The sequence below is a fragment of the Neopsephotus bourkii genome, unplaced genomic scaffold (genome assembly GCF_033783945.1).
Source record: "Neopsephotus bourkii isolate Nb327-2 ecotype Australia unplaced genomic scaffold, CSIRO-AGI_Nbou_v1 NB_329, whole genome shotgun sequence".
Classification (NCBI taxonomy): domain Eukaryota; kingdom Metazoa; phylum Chordata; class Aves; order Psittaciformes; family Psittacidae; genus Neopsephotus; species Neopsephotus bourkii.
In genome coordinates, this window is record NW_026900837.1 from 49,394 (window position 1) to 65,796 (window position 16,403).

General features: G+C 66.1%; 1 protein-coding gene across 1 annotated transcript; it reads left to right on the forward strand.

Moving 5' to 3' along the window:
* Positions 1–1,383: 1,383 nt before the first annotated feature.
* PPP1R9B (protein phosphatase 1 regulatory subunit 9B) lies at positions 1,384–14,039 on the forward strand. The gene is made up of 10 exons (XM_061347830.1): positions 1,384–3,108; positions 6,610–6,742; positions 6,850–6,970; positions 7,081–7,185; positions 9,486–9,621; positions 9,733–9,885; positions 10,605–10,658; positions 11,362–11,591; positions 12,141–12,237; positions 13,945–14,039. Exons 1-10 carry the CDS (start codon positions 1,840–1,842, stop codon positions 13,996–13,998), a joined length of 2,352 nt encoding a protein of 783 aa, XP_061203814.1. The 5' UTR covers positions 1,384–1,839; the 3' UTR covers positions 13,999–14,039.
* Positions 14,040–16,403: the final 2,364 nt, after the last annotated feature.

Consider the following 16,403-nt stretch of genomic DNA (forward strand, 5'->3'; position numbering starts at 1 on the left):
GAGTGCATATTATGTGTGTGCGCACAGGTATGTGCATGTGTGCACGTGTATGGACATGTACATGTATGTGTGCGTGCACATGTATGTGAGTGTGCGCGCATGTATGTGCGTGTGCACATGTAGGTGTGTGTGCACATGTAGGTGTGTGTGCACATGTGTATGTGCACATGTATGTATGTGCATAGGTTTGTGTGTACACATGTATGTGTGTGTGCACATGTATGTGTGTGTACATGCATGCATATATGCACATGCGTGTGTGCACGTGTGAACATGTATGTGTATGTGCACGTGTGTGTGCACATGTATGTGTGTGAGCACATGTATATGTGTGTGCACATGTATTTGCGTGTGCACATGTGTGTATGTGTACACATGTATGTCCGTGTGCACACGTGTGTGCGGGGCGTAGCGCGGCCCCTGCTGGGGGGCTCATGCTGGGGGGCGGTGGCAGGAGCAGGGGGTGGTCTGGGGGGCGTCGCCCTTGTGACGTCACGCCGTCACTCCGCTCACGTCAGAGGCTGTGGGGCTGCGCCGGGGGCAGGGTCCTGGTGCCTGCGCGTTCCCATCTCGGGGTGCCCCCCACGTCCCCCCCGCACATCCGGGCCCCCAGCACGGCCCCGCTCTGCCCCCTCCGCCACCCTCCCCCCCCTCTTTCCCCCGGTGCCTGCTGGAAAGCAGCGAACAACCCCGGGCACCCCCATCAGAGGTCACTTGTGGGGTGCAGGGATGCTGGGCCCCCCCCGGCCCAGAGCCCTCCCCTTCCCCGCTGCAGTTTCCCCTCCTGCCACCCCTGCGTGGAGGTGCCTGGGGGGGGACGTGACGTGTTGCACCCCAGGGATGGGTTTATGGGGCCAGGAAGTGAATGGGGGCCCTGTGGGGACGCCACGAGGCAGCCTTTGGGTGTGGGGTGGGAGCAAGGGGATGTGCCGAAAAATGGGGGGACACGGGAGGGGAACAGGGTGGGCGAACTGTGGGTACAGGGATAGGATGGGGGTGGAAGTAGTTGCAAACATGGAGGGGCGTATAGGGACAGGACGGGGGGATATGGGGACAGATTGGGGGGATGTGGGTACAAACACGGGGCGATACAGGGATGGGATGGGGGCACATGGAGACAAAATGATGAGGATATGGGGGAGATGTGGGTACAAAAGTGAGTCCAGAGGTGGGACTGAGGGGACACGGGGACAAAACCGGCGGGGTGCAAGGGCAGACAGGCATGGTGGGGGACGGAGATGGGGGCACTTGGGGACAGAGCTGGGGGGACATGGGGAGGACTTGGGAACAGAGATGGGAGAACGTGGGGACAGAGCAAGGGGGGGACGTGGGGACAGAGCCGGGGGTGTGAGCCCGGAGGAGCCGGGCTGCCGGGTGCGGGAGGGGCCCGCAGGGCATGCGGAGACGAGGGGGGTGTTGCGGGGGGGGGGGTCCCCGTGCCCGCGCCGAGGCGGCGGCGGTGAGGAAGAGGAAGAGCGAGCGCCGCTAAGACCCAGCGGGCTCTGCGGGCAGCGGGGCGGGCGGATCGCAGGCAGCGGCTCCATCACCAGCACAGAGAAAGGGGAAGAGGAGGCGGAGAAGGGAGGGAGGAAGGAAGCAGGGCCGGGCCCCCCCTCCCCGGAATGGACATGGCCTGACCGGGCCCCGCAGCCCCCCGCGGCCCGGTGCAGGTTTGCGGGCGGCGCCTGCCCCCCCCCCCCCTCCCCATGGCGCTGTAACCGGCGAGGGGCCGCGGCGAGCGGCGGCGGTGCTGGTGCCGGTGGTGCCGGCGGTGCTGGTGGCAGCGGCGGTTCCGGTGGTGCCGCGGCGGGCGATGCGCGGCACAGCCCCGGTGCCGGCATGCTGAGGACAGAGGCAGGCGGCGGGGGGGCCCCGTCCGCGGCAGCGCCGGGCGGCGGTGGTCTCCGGAGCGCATCCCCGCACCGGAATGCCTACGAGGCCACCATCCAGGCCCTGGCGCCCACAAAGGAGGCCGATGGTGAAGATGGCAAGAAAAGCCGGGGTAAGAAGTATGGCTCCAACGTTCATCGCATCAAGAACATGTTCCTGCAGATGGGGACAGCGCCCGGCCCCGAGGGCGCCTGCGACCTGGCCAAGGCCAAGGAGAAGCCGGTCTGTCTGTCCCTGCCCCGGGCTGGCAGCCTCAGCGAGAGCATGGACCAGGGCAGCCTCCTCAAGCTGGGCACCAGCGTCTCCGAGAGGGTCAGCCGCTTCGACTCCAAACCCGACAAACCCTTCTCCAAGCTGCAGGAGACCCGCAAGATCTTTGAGAGGAGCCCGCAGGAGAAAGCCACCACCACCAAGCTCTTGCTGCGTAAGGAACGCGCCGGGTTCCAGGACCGTAAGCTGGACGTGGTGGTGCGGTTCAATGGCAGCACCGAGTCCCTGGACAAGCTGGACACCGAGGCCGTGTCGCCCACCGTCAGCCAGCTCAGCGCTGTCTTCGAGAAGGCCGACCTGCGGAACAACCTGCACAAAGCGCAGGGGCGAGCGGTTGGAGCGCTGGGCACCAAGGTGATGGGCAAGCGGCCCCGGGTGTTCCTGCCGGGTGCCGAGGCTGCTCGGGCGGGCGATGGCCACGCTGCCCAGCCCCGCGCCCGGCCGCCAGAGGAGGAGAAGGCGGCGGGGAAGAGCGCCCGGGCGGCAGAGAAGGAGCCGCCGGCCCCGCGGGTGCAGGAGGTCTGCAAGATCAAGCCGGTGGAGGTGGAGGAGAGCGGCGAGGCCGAGGAGGAGGAGGCGGCAGCGGTGATGGAGCCGGTGGCCGTGCCCCAGCCGGCCGTGGGGACCCAGGACCTGGCGCCCGCCCCGTCCCAGCTGGACAGGGGCTCCGGTGTGGCCGTGGGTGAGGAGGGCGTCAAGGGAGAGCAGGCGGAGGAAGGCGATGGCTACGAGGAGGCCAAGAAGGAGGACTTCTCCGAGGCGGACCTGGTGGACATAAGTGCCTACAGCGGGCTCGGGGAGGACTCGGGGGGCAGCGGACTGGAGGAGGAGGAGGAGGCCGAAGGGCTCTATGAGCCCGAGTCAGGTTGTGTGGAGATCCCAGGGCTGTCCGAGGAAGAGGAGCCTGTCCCCAACCGCAAGATCCAGTTCAGCACGGCCCCCATCCAGGTGAGACCGCCTGGAGATGAGGGGGTACCCCATGGTCAGGGTACCCAAGGTTGGGGTACCCTAGGATGAGGGTACCCCGGGCTGGGATGTATGACCCCCACCCCTTTGGGGCAGCTGGTGCTGGGGATAGGGAGGTGTGGGGAGGTCCGTGGGCCCCAGCCCCCTGCCATGGGGCACAGCATCCCACTTGGTGCTGGGGGAAGGAGGCTCAGCACCCAGGCCTGGCTAACAGGTCACCTCATCAAGAGCCCTGGTGTGGCCTGAGGCCTCCCCCAGCCATAGAGGGGCCACCCTGGGGCTGGTGTGACAGGGGTGGGGGTGGCCCTGGGCCCCCCGGGGTGGTCGATGCGGAGCACCCAGAGCCAGCCCACTGCTCTGTCCAAGCCCCACCGCGTACTCTGGGTGGGATGCCTGATGTGTCCGGGTGCGGGTCCTGGCTCCTCTGCCCTTGGTCCCCAGTGGTCCCTTGGTGCCGGGGCTCCCCCCATACTGGGGGTCCCAGGCAATGGGGCAAGGGGTTGGGGGTTCTTTTCCCCACCATAGGCCCAGCCAGCAGCCAGCAGCGTTCCGGGAAGTGGAGGAAGGGGAAGTGGCGGCACGGCCGGGTGGGACGCAGCATTTCCCGTCCTCCCCATCCTTCCCGGCTTGGTTTGGGGGCTCCATCAGGGCTGGGGGGGGGGGGAAGAGGCCGTGCCGCTCTTTGGGGTGCGCTCTCCCGCTGGAATCCCCCCCGGCTGGAGCAGCCGCGGTCGCTTTGTGCTGGAGCTGGGTTATTTTTAGAGCTCGGCCTATATTCTGGCTCTGAGTCAGAGCGGGGGGGGTGGCCCCAGGGGGGACAGGGGACAGGGACCCCAGTGCCCAGGGCAGGACCATGTGCTAGGGGGTTGCACGCTGAGGGGGGGGGGGGGAATTGAACCCGTGGAACCAGCCAGGCAGGCCTTGAGAGGATGCCCCCTGCCATGGATGGGTTTTTGGGGTGCTCTGCTCTCCCCAGCACTTGCTTGTTTTAGCCATCTCCCAGCCCAGGGTGATGGTGGGGGTCCCGTGTGTACTGGTGGGGAGGAGACCCGCACCCATCGGGTGACATGCGGGACACATGCACCCGATGCGCAGGTGATGCTGAGCCACCCAAACAGGAGGGGTTGGAGCCAGGAGCGCTGGCTCCCCGCAGCACCAGCATGGGATGGGGCAGTCACCAGCAGCCTCTTCCCCTGGGCTCTGGCTGCTTCCCCCTTGGAACCCACGCATCCCAAGATGCCCAGGACCTGGTGACAAGGGTGGGGGCACTGCAGGGTGAGCCTGCAGCCCTGCAGCACCAGATAGAGCCATGTCCCGTGGCACCCCTGGGGGGTCCTACCCATCCGTGGGTCTCAAGACCTTTGTCCCTTGACGCTCATTCCTAATGCCCGTGTGGCAAGCCTTCAGTCTGTGGTGGGATCCCTAACCTGCTCGCCCCTCCGGGGCCATCTGCCAGGCTCAGCTCCAGGAGAGGGGTGCTGGCACCTCCTGGGGTGCAGGGCTATGGCACCCCCCCCCGCTGCCTCTGGCTCCTGGTGCACATCTGACCTCAGCCAGGAGCACGCCGGTGCCCAGCACGAGGGCACCCAGCGTGGGATGAGCCAGGGCCTGCCCCCAGCCCCCTCTGAGCTCCCAGGTGGAGACCCAAGGGAGGAGGTGACCCCCAGCTTAGGGTGGGCAGGATGGTGGGGTTGGGTTTCTGGGCCCTGGGCTTGCATGGAGGTGCCCAGGAAGGCTGAGGGGCAGGGAAGACTGAGGTGAGGCTGCCCCAGAGGGTCCTTCCCTGACCCATGGGGTTGGCAGTTGGAGCCATGAGAAGGTGGGCACAGGTGAGAGGAGAAGGGGAACAGGCCCAGTGTGCCTGCCCCAAACTGTGGCTGAGAGCAGCCAGTGCTTCCACACCCTGTCTGTCCGTCCACCCATCCATCCGTCCACCCATCCATCCATCCATCCATCCATCCCTCTGTCCATCCATTCATCCACCCATCCATCCGTCCACCCATCCATCCATCCATCCATTCATCCCTCTGTCCATCCATTCATCCACCCATCCATCCATCCATCCATCCATCCATCCATCCATCCCTCTGTCCATCGATCCCTCTGTCCGTCCATCCATCCGTCTGTCCATCCATCCATCCATCCATCCATCCATCCATCCATCCATCCATCCCTCTGTCCATCTGTCCATCCATCCATCCATCCATCCATCCCTCTGTCCATCCATCCCTCCTTGTGTCCATCCATCCATCCATCCATCCATCCATCCATCCATCCATCCATCCCTCTGTCCATCCGTCCCTCTGTCCATCCATCCCTCTGTCTGTCCATCCATCCATCCATCCATCCATCCATCCATCCATCCATCCATCCACCTGTTCCCCCATCTGTCCATCCATCCATCCGTCCATCCATCCATCCATCCATCCATCCATCCATCCATCCATCCCTCTGTCCATCCGTCTGTCCATCCATCCCTCCGTCTGTCTGTCCGTCCGTCCATCCATCCATCCATCCATCCCTCTTTCCATCCATCCCCCCTTGTGTCCGTCCATCCGTCTGTCCGTCCATCCATCCATCCATCCATCCACCTGTTCCCCCATCTGTCCATCCATCCATCCATCCATCCATCCATCCATCCATCCACCTGTTCCCCCATCTGTCCATCCATCCATCCGTCCATCCATCCATCCATCCATCCATCCATCCATCCATCCATCCCTCTGTCCATCCGTCTGTCCATCCATCCCTCCGTCTGTCTGTCCGTCCGTCCATCCATCCATCCATCCATCCCTCTGTCCATCCATCCCCCCTTGTGTCCGTCCGTCCATCCATCCATCCATCCATCCATCCATCCATCCATCCATCCATCCATCCCTCTGTCCATCCATCCATCCATCCATCCGTCCATCCCTCTGTCCAACCATCCCTCTGTCCATCCATCCCTCTGTCCATCTATCCGCCCTTGTGTCCATCCATCCATCCATCCATCCATCCATCCATCCATCCCTCTGTCCATCCATCCCTCCGTCCATCCATCCATCCATCCCTCTGTCCATCCATCCCCCCTTGTGTCCATCCGTCCATCCATCCATCCGTCCATCCATCCATCCATCCATCCATCCATCCCTCTGTCCATCCATCCCCCCTTGTGTCCATCCATCCATCCATCCATCCATCCATCCCTCTGTCCATCCATCCCCCCTTGTGTCCATCCATCCATCCATCCATCCATCCATCCATCCCTCCGTCCCTCCATCCCCCTTAACTCCCTGACATGACTTGGGGAGGGTTTCTCATAGGCTCAGTAACATCCCCGTGCCCCTGCCCTGGGCTCCCCTGCCCCAGGATGCCCTCATGGCCATGGGTGGGAGGCTGCCGCGTTGTCCCATCCCATCCCATCCCATCCCATCCCATCCCATCCCATCCCATCCCATCCCATCCCATCCCGCACCGCCCTGAGCAGCTCCGTGCACCCCTCAGGTCTTCAGCACTTACTCCAATGAAGACTACGACCGCCGCAATGAAGATGTTGACCCCATGGCTGCATCGGCTGAGTATGAGCTGGAGAAGAGGGTGGAGCGACTGGACCTCTTCCCTGTGGAGCTGGAGAAAGGTGGGTGCTCATCCCATCCTGCGCCCCGGGCCCTGCGGCAGCTTGGGGACTCCATTGGCGTTGGGTGGCCGGTGCCACCCTGCCAGGACACGGCTCTGTCCCTGCAGACTCGGAGGGGCTGGGGATCAGCATCATTGGCATGGGCGCGGGGGCCGACATGGGCCTGGAGAAGCTGGGCATCTTCGTCAAGACGGTGACGGAGGGGGGGGCTGCCCACCGGGACGGCAGGTAAAGGGCTCCCCAGCCCGAGGCCACCCCATGGCCTTGGGTGGTGATTGAGGAGCTGGTGCGGGAGCGGGCAGAGGGGGGCCCTGCTCTGAGGGGCTCTGTGTCCCCAGGATCCAGGTGAACGATCTCATCGTGGAGGTGGATGGCACCAGCCTGGTTGGGGTCACGCAGAGCTTCGCTGCCTCCGTCCTCAGGAACACCAAGGGCCGTGTCCGGTAGGGCCTGGGACTGGGGACCTGGGGGGACTGGGAGACCCCCCCAGCCCATGCTGGGCCCCCTGCAGCACCCTGCCCCATAGCCTGTACCCAGAGCACCTCAAACCCCAAGCTGGGCTGTTCCTCCGCCCCAAAATACCTCTATCCCCTCCAGTCCCATGCCTATTACCTGCCCTGGGCCACCCTAGTGCCCCCCCAGATCTTCTCACATCAGTCCAGGATCTCCCCCAGGCCCCAGCTTATCCACCCATAGCATCTCTGCACAGAGCACTGCCTGGCCCTCAGGGACGTTCCATGCCACTGGCATGTCCCCCACTACAGACCCCCATGGTCGCAGCCCCCCATCCCCACTGACCCCCCCCCATCCCCACTGCCCCCCCATCCCCACTGAGCCCCCCCACCCCCACTGAGCCCCCCATCACCACTGACCCCCCCCATCCCCACTGACCCCCCCCATCCCCACTCACACCCCCATCCCCACTGACCCCCCATCCCCACTGAGCCCCCCCACCCCCACTGACCCCCCATCCCCACTGACCCCCCCATCCCCACTGACCCCCCATCCCCACTGAGCCCCCCATCACCACTGACCCCCCATCCCCACTGACCCCCCCCATCCCCACTGACCCCCCCATCCCCACTGAGCCCCCCCACCCCCACTGAGCCCCCCATCACCACTGACCCCCCATCCCCACTGACCCCCCCATCCCCACTGACCCCCCATCCCCACTGAGCCCCCCATCCCCACTGACCCCCCCCATCCCCACTGACCCCCCCATCCCCACTGACCCCCCATCCCCACTGAGCCCCCCATCCCCACTGAGCCCCCCATCCCCACTGACCCCCCCATCCCCACTGAGCCCCCCATCCCCACTGACCCCCACCCCACTCCCCCCCATCCCCAATGAGCCCCCCCATCCCCCTCCCCACTGAGCCCTCCCATCCCCACTGAGCCCCCATCCCCATGACTGAGCCCCCCATCACCCCCAATGACCCCCATCCCCACTGAGCCCCCCCATCCCCACTGACCCCCATCCCCACTGACCCCCATCCCCATGACCCCCCGCCCACTGAGCCCCCCATCACCACTGACCCCCCCATCCCCACTGACCCCCATCCCACTCCCCCATCCCCACTCCCCCCATGAGCCCCCATCCCCACTGAGCCCCCCATCCCCACTGACCCCCCCACCCCACTGAGAGCCCCCCCATCCCCACTGACCCCCATCCCCACTGAGCCCCCCCACCCCCACTGAGCCCCCCATCCCATCCCCCCACTGAGCCCCCATCCCCACTGAGCCCCCAGTCCTCCCTCCAAGCCCCCACCCCAGGACCATCCCACTGAGCCCCATCCCCACTGAGCCCCCATCCCATCCCCACTGAGCCCTCCCATCCCCACTGAGCCCCCATCCCCACTAAGCCCCCATCCCCCCTGAGCCCCCACATCCCCACTGAGCCCCCCCATCCCCACTGAGCCCCCCATCTCCACCCTGAGCCCCCCATCTCCATTGAGCCCCCCATCTCCACTGAGCCCCCCATCCCCACTGAGCCCCCCATGACCCCCCCATCCCCACTGAGCCCCCCATCCCCACTGAGCCCCCCCATCCCCACTGAGCCCTCCCATCCCCACTGAGCCCCCCATCCCCACTGAGCCCCCCCATCCCCACTGAGCCCTCCCATCCCCACTGAGCCCCCCATCCCCACTGAGCCCCCCCATCCCCACTGAGCCCCCCATCCCCTGAGCCCCCATCCCCACTGAGCCCCCCCATCCCCACTGAGCCCCCATCCCCACTGAGCCCCCCCACCCCACTGAGCCCCCCCATCCCTCCCACTGCCCCCCATCCCCACTGAGCCCTCCTGTCCCAGCCTCCCATCCCCACTGAGCCCCCATCCCCACTGAGCCCCCATCCCCACTGAGCCCCCCATCCCCCACTGAGCCCCCATCCCCACTGTGCCCCCCATCCCCACTGAGCCCCCCCATCCCCACTGAGCCCCCCCATCCCCACTGAGCCCCCCCATCCCCACTGAGCCCCCCATCCCCACTGAGCCGCCCATCTCCATTGAGCCCCCCATCCCCACTGAGCCCTCCCATCCCCACTGAGCCCTCCCATCCCCACTGAGCCCCCCATCCCCACTGAGCCCCCATCCCCCACTGAGCCCTCCCATCCCCACTGAGCCCCCCATCCCCACTGAGCCCCCCATCCTTCCTGAGCCCCCCACCCCCACTGAGCCCCCCCATCTCCATTGAGCCCCCCATCCCCACTGAGCCCCCATCCGCACTGAGCCCCGCATCCTGCGCAGGTTCCTCATCGGTCGGGAGAAGCCGGGGGAGCAGAGCGAGGTGGCGCAGCTGATCCAGCAGACGCTGGAGCAGGAGCGCTGGCAGAGGGAGATGCTGGAGCAGCGCTACTCCCAGTACCCGGAGGATGACGAGGAGGTGAGGGGCTCACGGGCCGGGTTCCGCACCCGCTGCCTCAGTTCCCCCAGGCTGAGGGTGCCGGGCTGGGGCCACCGCTCATGGGCAAACCCTGGCCCGTGCCTGCCGCAGACGGGTGAGTACGCCACGGATGAGGAGGAGGAGATGAGCCCCATGTTCCCCAGCGGCGAGATGGCCATTGAGGTGTTCGAGCTGGCCGAGAATGAGGACACGCTCTCACCGGTGGAGATGGACCCCGAAAAGCTGGTGCACAAGTTCAAGGAGGTGCAGAGGGGCTGCAGTGTGCTGGGGGGTACAGGGGTAGCAGGGGGTGCCCAGGGGTACCAGGGGGTGCTGGGGGTACTGGGGGATGCTGGGAGTGCCAGGGGTACCGGGCGTACCAGAGGATGCTGGAGTGTCAGGGGTACAGGGGTACCAGGGGGTGCTGGGGGTGTCCAGGGGTATCAGGGGGTACCAGGGGATGCTGGGAGTGCCAGGGGTACAGGGGTAGCAGGGGGTGCTGGGGGTGTCCAGGGGGTACCAGGGGGTACCAGGGGGTGCTGGGGGTGTCCAGGGGTACAGGGGTGCCAGGGGGTGCTGGGGGTGCCAGGAGTACTGGGGTACCAGGGGGTGCCGGGGGTACAGGGGTACAGGGGTACCAGGGGGTGCCAGGGGTGCTGGGGGTGTCCAGGGGTACAGGGGGTACCAGGGGATGCTGGGGGTGCCAGGGGTAGAGGGGGTACCAGGGGTTGCTGGGGGCGTCCAGGGGTACCAGGGGGTACCAGAGGATGCTGGAGTGTCAGGGGTACAGGGGTACTGGGGGGGGTGCTGGGGGTGCCAGGGGTACAGGGGTACCAGGAGGTGCTGGGTGTGCCAGGGGTACCAGGGGGTACCGGGGGGGGTGCCAGGGGTACAGGGGTGCCAGGGGGTACTGGGGGGGTGCTGGGGGTGCCAGGGCACTGTGCCCCCCGTGGGGACGTGTGAAGGGCCGCTTCCTCTCGCAGCTCCAGATCAAGCACGCTGTCACTGAGGCTGAGATCCAGCAGCTCAAGAGGAAGGTGAGTGGGTGCCCTGGCTCTCCTTGGGCAGGAAGGACCCCCCCTCATTCTGCCCTGAGCCCCCTCCTCCACCTCCATCTCCCCCATCCACTCCTAGCTCCCCACATGTACCCCAGAGCCCTCACCATGCTGTGCCGTGCTCTGCCTGCTCTTGGCCATGCTCTGCCGTGCCGTGCCGTGCCGTGCTGTGTCAGTCATGTCATGTCACACTTTGGACCTCATCGTCCTTCCAGTGCCTGAAGGGAATCTGCAAGGATGCTGGAGAGGGGCTCTGCATCAGGGACTGGAGTGACGGGACAGGGCTGGGGGGGTCAGACTGAAACAGGGGAGATTTAGGTTGGAGATAAGGAAGCTCTTCCCTGTGAGGGTGCTGAGGCGCTGGCACAGGGTGCCCAGAGAAGCTGTGGCTGCCCCATCCCTGGCAGTGCTCAAGGCCAGGTTGGACACAGGGGCTTGGAGCAAGCTGCTCCAGTGGAAGGGGTCCCTACCCATGGCAGGGGTTGGAGCTGGAGGAGCTTTAAGGTTCCCTCAACCCGAACCCTTCTGTGATTCCATGGTTCCCTCCTGCCATGCCTGCTCCTCGCCTGTGCTGTACCATGCCGTGCTGTGCGGTGTCGCGCCCATTCCCTGCCTCTGCCGCGCTGTTCCGTACCGTGTCATGCCTGTCCCTGGCCGTGCCGTGTCCTGACCCTGCTGCCCTCAGCTGCAGAGCCTGGAGCAGGAGAAGGCACGCTGGAGGGCCGAGAAGGCGCAGCTGGAGCAGAGCGTGGAGGAGAACAAGGAGCGGATGGAGAAGCTGGAGGGGTACTGGATGGAGGCGCAGAACCTCTGCCAGGCTGTGGACGAGCACCTCAAGGAGACCCAGGCTCAGTACCAGACCCTGGAGCGCAAGTACAGCAAGGCCAAGAGGCTCATCAAGGAGTACCAGCAAAAGTGAGGGCAGCGCCAGGCTATGGGCACCCATCCATCCCCATGGGCATGATCCATCCCGAGGGTACACATCCACCCCCATGGGCACTGAGATCCCGGTGGCACCATCCCCTTCCCGGGCACCCCTTGCCCCTGGGCAGACCATTGGGTATGAGCCACCCCATGGGCATGGATCAATGCTGTTGGCACGGACTCACCTGTGGGGCGCTGACCCCTTCATGGGCGCCCATTGTCCTTGGGCATGGACCATCCGTTGGGCACGAACCTTTCGCCAGGGCACCAGGGTTTTCCTGGGCATCCCCCATGCCCTGGGCAGGGACGTTCCCCTCTGGGCACAAACCCATTCATGTGGCCCCAAACCCCTCCTGGGCACCCTTCACCCCCCCGAGCAGGGACCTTCCCTTGGGTAGGGGCCTTCCCCTTGATGTGGAAGCATCCCCTGGGCACCAGCTCCTTCCCGCTCCCTCCCACCCGAGCCCCAGCTCCATGGGGTGTCCCCAGTGCTGGGAGGTGGGGGGGGCCGGGGCAGGCACCCACTCACTGGTCCCGCAGGGAGATCGAGTTCCTCAAGAAGGAGACGGCGCAGCGGCGGGTGCTGGAGGAGTCGGAGCTGGCGCACAAGGAGCAGATGGAGAAGCTGCAGGAGAAGGTGGGCACCGGGCGCCGGGACGCGGGCTGCCCCTGAGCCCCGCCGCCGTCACGCCGCTCCCGCCACGGCCCATGGCTCCCCATGGCTCCCCATGGCCTCCGGTCGCCGCTGGATCCCAGGATGGGTCGCAGCAGATCTGCTCGGGCGCCCAAGCCGCTGGATCCCGCCGCGGGCAGCAGCGGAGCTGCCGGAGGCGCTGGCTCCCCTCCGGACTGAGCTCCGGCCGCGGGATCCCAACGCCGGATCGCGGTGGATCTGCTTTCGGCACCGGGATCCCACCGGATTTGTGCTCTGGATCGCAGTGGATCTGCTCAGGCGCTGGCGCACGCCCGATCCTCCTCCTGGCACTGGATCCCACACTGGATTGCAGTGGATCTGCCGAGGGTTTGGGGTTCACTGGATCCTGCCTCAGGGTCTGACCTCCCATAATGGATCAAAAGGGATTTTCTTGGGCACTGGATCCCAGGCTGCTTGCGCGGGACCCCGCAGTGGTTCCCTGTTGATGGGCATGAGGCATGGGGCCGCACTGGATCCTCTGTTGCGACCTGGATCCCATGCTGGTCATGCTGGATCCCACAACAGAGCGCGCTGGATTCTGCGCCAGGGGCTCCCCTGCAGCAGGCAGGGATCACCGGATCCCCCGGGATCCTGCAGCACTGCCGTGGGTTGCAGCGGGGGGCTCATGGGCACCAGGGTGCAGGGGAGCACGGGGAGGACCCCTGGTTCAGAGCTGAGCCCCACATGTACCCCCCCTCCCGGCACCCTCAAAAGGTCCCTGACACCCCCCAGAGGCTCACCCATCGCTGCCTGCAGCCCCCAGGGCCCAGCCCTGTGTCCCCCAGCACCCCAACCCTTGGCCCTGTGTCCCTATCCCATTGTCTCCCACCGCCCCAGCACCCCCATGTCTTGCCCCCCCTTGACCTGCCCTTCCCATCCCTGTATCCCCATCCCTATGTCCTCTCACTTGTCCCCTACAGTCCTGTCCCCCCACTACACGTTCGCATCCCTGTCCCCGTGTGTCTCCCCTGTCCCCGTGTGTCCCCCCTGTCCCTGTGTGTCCCCCCGTCCCCGTGTGTCCCCCCTGTCCCTGTGTGTCCCCCCTGTCCCCGTGTGTCCCCCCTGTCCCTGTGTGTCCCCCCTGTCCCCGTGTGTCCCCCCTGTCCCCGTGTGTCCCCCCTGTCCCTGTGCCCCCCCGTCCCCGTGCCCCCCGTCCCCGTGTGTCCCCCCTGTCCCCGTGTGTCCCCCCTGTCCCTGTGTGTCCCCCTGTCCCCGTGTCCCCGTCCCCGTCCCCTGTCCCCGTGTGTCCCCCCTGTCCCTGTGCCCCCCCGTCCCCGTGCCCCCCCTGTCCCCGTGTGTCCCCTCTGTCCCCGTGTGTCCCCTGTCCCGTGTGTCCCCCCTGTCCCTGTGCCCCCCCTGTCCCCGTGTGTCCCCCCTGTCCCTGTGCCCCCCTGTCCCCGTGTGCCCCCCCTGTCCCCCCTGCTCCCCTGTGCCCCCCCCGTCCCCGTGTGTCCCCCCTGTCCCCGTGTGTCCCCCCTGTCCCCGTGTGTCCCCCTCTCCCTGTGTGTCCCCCCTGTCCCCGTGTGTCCCCCCTGTCCCCCCTGCTCCCCTGTGCCCCCCCCGTCCCCGTGTGTCCCCCCTGTCCCCGTGTGTCCCCCTGTCCCCGTGCCCCCCCTCCCCGCTGAGACCTCTCCCTTTGCTGTTTTTCAGATCTCCGAACTGGAGGCCAAGCTGCAGACTTTGAAAAATTCCAACCCGACTTAAGTCACCCTCAAACCGCAGCGATCCTGGGGGGGGGGCTCCCTGCCCCCCAAGTCCTCTCCCTGCCCCCCTCCCCAAAACCTCTTCCCCATCCGGGAGGAGCTGAGACCCTGCCAAAGCCTCCTGGTGCCCCGACCTCCCCCTGCGGGCACAGACTTGGGGGGGGGGGAGGGAAATGGGGGGACACACCCCACCTTAGTGTCTGTGTCCAGTGTGAGTCTCGTGGTAACGTGATGGACAGATTGGGGGGGGGAGCGCCCCCCCCCAGGCTCCCCCATCTCCCCTCGACGTGATGCCCTTCCCCCCCCCAGACCCAGAGCTGGCACCTGGTTGGACACTTGGGGGGGGACGGAACAAAAACCCCCCCCCCAATGTGAGCTATATTGGAGAGCAAAGGGGGGCTACACTGGAAGTCCCCCCCATCCCCAGCTCCTCTTGGGACTCACCTAAAGCTTGGTTGGGGGCGGTTGCCTTTGGGTCCCTCTCGCGTCCTTGATCCCAGCCCCACAGTGGGGTGCCCCCCCCACCATGGTTGGGTGTGGAGAGGGGGGGCTTCAAGTGCCCTCCCCCCCCCCCGTGGACAGGAGGGACCCTCTCAGCCTTTGCCAGCCCCTGCAGTGGGCATGGGAGGGGCCTGGACTCCCACTTGTAGGGGGGCACGGCCCGGGGGGCTGCCCCCCAGCACCCACTTCCCCCCCAAGCCCAGGGCTTTCGCCTTCCTGGGCGGGGGGGGGGACACACACGGGGGTCCCCCTCCAGGGTGGGGGCGATGCTCTCACCCCCCCAACTGTAAATACCCCCCTGTCCCCCAATAAATCCCAGTATTTCTCGGGGCTGGGATGCCCTCACCACTGGTCACCCCCAGACGGGTCGGGGGATCCCGGACCCTCGGCCCGGGGGGGGGAACTCCTTTATTTTTTATTTTTATTTTGACCCCCTCCCTGTTGTCCTCCCCCCTCCCCCTGTCGTGCCCCCCCCCCCCCCCGAAGTCTCCGACAGTAACTGGATGTGGGGGTAACTGGGAGCCAGAGCTGGTTATACTGGGAGGGGGAGGAGGGAGGCACGCTGGGGGTGAGGGGGGGTCCGACTGGATTGGAGCCGCTCGGGGGGGGGGGGGAAGTATTTAAGGGGGGGGACGGGCCCCGGAGGGGTGCTGGGTTATTTAAGCTCACAGTGTACCGTGTATATACTATATATATATCTGTACAATGGAGGCACTGGCCCTCGTTTGTTACGGCCCCGGGCCCTGGTCTGCGGGCACTGGGAGCACTGGGGAGGATGGGGGGCATTGAGGGGACTGGGAAGAACTCGAAGACCACAGGGGGCGCTGGGGAGACTTGGGCAAGTGGAGGGACTGGGGGGTCCGGGGGGCTGGTAGCGCTGGGAACACTGGGAAGGATGTGGGACACTGGGGAAGACTGGGTGCATGGGGAGCACTGGGTAAAAACTGGGAGTTCACTGGGAAGATCCGGGAGAGCGCTGGAAGGACTGGCAGCACAGGGAAGGACGGCGTGAGTGGGAGCAGTGGGGGGTCTGGAACAGTGGGAAGGGTGAGGGCGCTGGGAAGCATGGGGGGCACTGAGGGGACTGGGAAGGACTGGAGGGGCTGCGGACACTGGCAGCGACAGCTCAGGGCACACCCGGCGCTGTCCGTTCAGTACCGCCAGGCAGAGCAGAGCCGGGACGGGCGGCTCATCCCGGCCCCTTCGCCGATCCTGCCCCACTGCGCCGCGGCCCCCAGCGCTGCCCCGGCGCCATCGGCCGGGCGGCGGGAGGGGATCAGGATGCCCAAGGAGAGCAAATGAATGGCAGAACGCGGATGCGCAAAGCCCGGGATGGGCCATCAGCCACCAGAGAGCGGCAGGGCACGGGCACAGCCCCAGCCCCAGCCCGGCCGCCGTAAATTCCCTCCTTCCTCTGGTGCCCCCTCGCGAGCGTCCTGGAGCACAGTGTGCAGTGCATGAACGTCCGGCCCCTGCTGCCAGAGCCGAAGAGCCAGGAGGGCGATCTGGTGCTGGGGATGCTCAGCACACAGGGAGCTCCGCAGCGGTGCCACCATCATTGCTGTCGCTCCTTGCTTTCCCACCTAAACCCAATTACGCGCAACCCCTCCGGCGCCCTCTCGCGGCCATCCTGCAGCACAGCGGCAGAGCAAGAACGCCCGGTCCCTGCTACCGCAGCCGAAGGGCCAGGGCAGTAAAGCTGCTGCTGAGCCTTGCCTACACTCGATGAGCTCCGCAACGGTGCCACTGAACGCTGCCATACAGGACACGCTGGAACTTCACTGGGAACCTGTTGGAGTGGGAGACGGGCCCGGAGTAACGGTAGAATCTCGATATGAGTATGATCGTTCTCCTTTATTGCACAGGCTCACCTAATTTATACCATTGGTGATAGTTTACGTGACA